Source organism: Gekko japonicus, unplaced genomic scaffold, assembly GCF_001447785.1.
Source record: "Gekko japonicus isolate JY-2015 unplaced genomic scaffold, Gekko_japonicus_V1.1 scaffold1305, whole genome shotgun sequence".
Classification (NCBI taxonomy): Eukaryota; Metazoa; Chordata; class Lepidosauria; order Squamata; family Gekkonidae; genus Gekko; species Gekko japonicus.
In genome coordinates this window covers 293,427-298,423 of record NW_015170318.1, presented here as the reverse complement: position 1 = coordinate 298,423, position 4,997 = coordinate 293,427, and the positions used below count along the sequence as shown (strand labels likewise).

Here is a 4,997-nt window from a genome sequence, read left to right as displayed (position 1 = left end):
GGCTCCATCTTTATAGGATTCGGTAGTCAGTGGTTTCGTGGCACAGAACCCTGTAGGATTTTTAGTGTTGCATGTATGTGTGTGCGGAAACCATTTTATTTTTACTTTATTTATAGTAAGTGTCCCTTAAATTCTCCAAGGCTCAAAGCCGCTTACAGCAAAAGGCAATCTATAAACCATTAATATGAGACCGTATTACAAGAAACAATCTAGCAGTAAGCAAGCAATAACACAGCCAAAAATGAGGAAGGTAATCTTGCAGTTAGCAGAGTACTTGGGCAGAGAAAAGCAATTTTATTTGGCATTGGCACTCCAGAGTTAACTTTCCCTGGACCTGGATGGTCCAGGCTAACTTGATCATGTCAAATCTTGGAAGCTAAGCAGAGTCAACCCTGGTTAATATTTAGATGGGAGACCAGCAAGGGAAGTCCAGGATCACTACACAGAGGCAGGCCATGGCGAACCACCTCTGTTGAAAACCCTTCAGGGTAGCCATAAGTCAGCTGTCACTTGATAGTACTTTCCACCACCGAATATAACAGGCTAGCACCCTGCAAACTGTTGCAGGGTGGGCATATAGGTGCCCTTTCTTTATCTGTAAAAACAAACTCTTTGTCTCGCGAGGCCAGATCTCACTCCCTGATGTATGTTGGTCATGGTTAACTCCTTTGCAACAGAGAGGCCATCTGCACAAGCTCAGAGGCACACAGTCTCGTTGATCCCTGGGATCAACAACTGTTGAGCTCGAACTCAGATTTTAAGCTCTGCTTTTCATTCTTCCACTGATGCCCCTCCGTGCTTTATCTCTGTCCTCACAGGTGAGAACCATTCAAGCCAGCAATGGAAGCCAGCTCCCAATCATATAAGACTGTTTTTTCACTGGGGCGGTTCAAAGTCCGGAAGCTACAAAGTGGGCCTCCCACAGAACAAGCCAATGGGACCCCCAAACACCTCACACCTCCGCCCCAAAGGGAGGAGAACGGATCTCTCTCTGCCCCACCGGATTATGAGGCGACGATGGATGCCTGCCCCCGATATGAATTTTACGCCCTCTCAGCACCGCCTGGACGTCGAAAGATTCGGCCTACGCTTGACATGCTCAGAAATGCAACACTGGTGAGATGTATTTGAGGATTCTGGGACACACAAGGCAGGGAGTGCTCCACTCTGTGATCAGAAGGAACCAAAGGAGAAGATCTCAAGCTGATCTTACATACTCTGGTCTAGTTCTGAGGTAGAATGGGCAGTACCACTTTGGAGGGCAAGTGGAAGATCACAGTTTTGAACATTCCCCGATGTAAACAGCAGCCTGCAGGCATGACAGGGAGAGGTTTGGGTCATGATTAGTGGACACACCTTAGTCTCCAAGCTGGGTAGGCTTCACAAGTCCCCCTGGGGGTAGGGAAACCCCCGCCCCAGAGGCCCCGGGGGGAACTCCTCCCCACGTGCGCATCACTCTATGGTTTTCCCTCATATGGCCGTGGCCCCGCCCCCAGCGTGCCTGGCGTCGTCATGTCACTTCCGGGTGATGTGCATGCGGCACGCGCGCGCACCAGCCGCCAGCCGGGAGCCCCCCGCTCCCAGCGAAGATCGACTTGGCAACCCTAAAACTGGGTTACAAACAAAATTACAAACCATGCATGTGTGTTCACACTGAGGTAATCTTCAGGGTGATAGGGATAAAATCTAGCAGATCAAAAATTATATATTTTACAATCGCTCCGTGGAAGAGCATCTGCTTGGCATGCAGAAGGTCCCAAATTCAGTCTCCAACAGCTTCAGGATCAAGTAGCAGGTGACGTGAAAGAGCTCTTCTTGAGACTCTGGAAAGCAGCTGCCAGTCTGAATAGACCAGATTGCCCCAACCTTTTTGAGCCTGTGGGCACCTTTGGAATTCTGACACAGCATGGTGGGACCAGGTACAAAATGGCTGCCGAAGAGGCAGAGCCAGCCACAAAATGGCCGCTGCAGCTCACCTTCAGTCACACAGTGAAGATTCTTGTGCTGTGGTGGCAGCTGCTGCCAAAGCAACATTTTTTAAAAAAAGCACAGCCAATCAAATCTCCAGTGGCCAATCAGAAGCCTGGCTAGGCAAAAGCCCCAACTGGCCCTGCCCACTTTCTCAAAACACTTGCTGAACATCAGGAAAGCATGGGAGGCACCACGATGCCCATGGTCCCCACGCTGGGGACCCTTGTAGTAGACAATACTGACCTTGATGGGCCAATGGCCTGATTCAGTGTCAGGGAGCTTCATATCTTCATGTGAGCTTCCACCCGGTGCCTAAAAGATGATCAGGTAGGTGCCTCATTAAGGGGTTCTGTAGTGGCCGCCACTACTTAGAAGGCTGTGTCCCAAGTAGTCACCCACTTGACTTCCAAGGATGGGAACCACCACAAGTGGGCCTTGATTGGCTGTTGCTTTGCACAGGTAAGCTTATGTGGAAGCAGGTGGCCTTTCAAATGCCCCAAATGTTAGGAGATTCTCTTGGTTTGTAAATTTTAAAAATATTGGTGAACTACAGGGATTTGAGTTTGGAAGAGTGAAGCCATCCCAGATAGGGGGAGGAGGATTCCTTTCCCTTCTGTCCCGTGTCGTCCAAGGAAGAAAATGGGCTGCCCTCTGTTTGTGCCTTTGAGCTAAGGTTCCTAATCTTTAGGTCAGACTGCTGAGGAGTCAAACGTACTCCGTAGAACTCTCCCATAGAACTCTCAGGACCAGGGCTATTTTTGGGCAGGAACGCACAGGAACGGAGTTCCGGCTGGCTCCTGAGTTGGCCACACCCAGCAGGAACTCATTAGCATAATAGGCCACAGCCAACAGCAGAAACTCATTAGAATTGGCTACATTAGGGGTGTGTGGCCTAACATGCAAAGGCGTTCCTGCTACAAAAAAGGCCCTGGGTTTTGACAACAAACAAGGTCAACAGAATAAGAAGCAAAAGGTGGGTGTGGCTGGATGACCAGACTTCTGGTAACATGAGGGTGCGGCCTGATAGGCTAATGTGCTGTGCTGTCCAGGGTGTGGCCTAATATGCTAATGAGTGTCTGCTGTTGGGTGTGGCCTATTATGCTAATGAGTTCCAGCTGGGCTGTTTTCTACAAAAAAAGCCCTGCTCAGGACAACCATATGAGGTCGCTAGAGACGATGGTTCCTTGACCTGGATGTCCCAGGCTAGCCTGACCTCATCAGATCTTGTAAGCTAAGCAGGGCTGGCCCTTGCTACGACTTGGGATGGGAACCCACCAAGGAAGTCCAGGGTTGCCCTGTAAAGGCAGGCCATGGCAAATCACCTCTGAACTCCTCTTGCCTTGAAAACCCTACAGGGTCACCATAAGTCGGCTGTGACTTGAAGGCACTTTCCACGACCACCAGGGATGCAAGTGACTAGTCCAAGGTCACCCTGTGAGCTTTGTGGAAGAACAAGTCTTCGACCTCCCTGCTCCAAAGCTCAAAGCACTGCGCCATTCTGGTTCTAAATATTGTTGGACATTTCTTGCAACTTACGCAGGACAAAGGACAAACCTTCCCCGGAAGTCCAGACTCTGATGATCCCAGCAAGGAAGATGTGGAGAAAGAGGGGGACGATAAGGATGTGGAAGCTGACAAACCAAAATCAGAACCTATCCGGTTCGGCTGGGTGACGGGCGTCATGGTAAAGTCAATGAGTGAGCTATATTGGGGAGGGGAGGTGGGTTGTCAGCCCAACCCCAGAAAGTCAAAGCTAGAAGATGGGGACAGCATCAGAGTAATTGACTCTGAACATAACCTTTTGATTGTGTCGATGGAGGCTCCTCATTTTTGTTGTCTTCTGTCTTCCAAAAGATCCGGTGCATGCTGAACATTTGGGGCGTGATCCTTTACCTGCGTTTGCCATGGATAACTGCACAGGCTGGTATAGGTAAGAGTTTTTCACGCATGGGGCTGAATGAAGACCTTCACTGTTATTAGGGTGACTGAACAACTTCACCCTATATAAGACTATTGGATATGTGCCACAACAGCCAGGACCAATTCTTGGCTCCCTGAAATATGCACTTGTCTTTGTATTAACACTTAAGTAATGTACGTGCAACAAAAAAGACAAACTGTAAAAAGTATTAATCTTAGAAAATTGCTCTTCGATGTTATTTCTTTAAAGTTCATCAACAATACTTAAGATAGGTGCTTCCATCTAGTGACTCAGCTAAACTCGATTCAGTTACTCCCTTCTGTTATATTGAATCCTTTGACTTTGTTCCTGTAAGACTTCCTCCATCGAAGGAAGTCTTTCTGGGTCAGAAGAAGAGCGAGCAGAAAGGAGTTATTGGATCCAGCTCAGAATTCATTTTTAATAAGTGAGATTTCAGAAGTAAAATTGTAAAATGTTTAACATCTCTTTCTAAATGTTTAGGGGGAATCTTGTTTTAGCCATTGTCCAACTTCATCAGTTTGGTGATCAGAGCCAATTTGGTGTAGTGGTTAAATGCGCGGACTCTAATCTGGGAGAACCGGGTTTGATTCCCCACTCCTCCACTTGCACCTGGCTGGATGACCTTGGGCAAGCCATTATTCTGGCACAGCTGTTCTTCAAAAAGAGCCGTTTCTGTCAGAGTTCTCTCAGCCCCACCTACCTCACAGGGTGCTGTTGTGGGGAGGGGAAGGGAAAGGAGTTTGTAAGCCGCTCTGAGACACCTTTGGGTAGTGAAGGGCGGGGTATAAATCCAATCTCTTCTTCTTCCTCCTCTTCTGAATCTAGCTTTTCCTTTACTTAAAAAAACAGATTATAAGGTTGCCAGTCTCCAGGTGGTGGCAGGAGATCTGGAATTACAGCTGGTTTCTGGTTACAGAGATCCGTTCCCCTGGAGAACATGGCTGCTTTGAAAGGTGGACTCCATGGCTTTCTACCTCACTGAGGTCCCTGCTGTCCCAGGTTCCTCCCCAAACATCTCCAAGAATACCTAGGGTTGCCAGGTCTGGGTTGGAAAATACCTGGAGACTTTGGGGGTGGAGCCTGG

At 48.5% G+C, this 4,997-nt stretch overlaps 1 protein-coding gene across 1 annotated transcript in view; it reads left to right on the top strand.

Moving 5' to 3' along the window:
• Positions 1-1,017: 1,017 nt before the first annotated feature.
• Positions 1,018-4,997, top strand: part of LOC107116167 (solute carrier family 12 member 3-like) — a 37,724-nt gene continuing 33,744 nt past the window's right edge. The window contains 3 exon segments of the mRNA XM_015418040.1: positions 1,018-1,116; positions 3,512-3,655; positions 3,826-3,901. Of these exon segments, the coding sequence (XP_015273526.1) occupies positions 1,018-1,116; positions 3,512-3,655; positions 3,826-3,901 (319 nt within the window).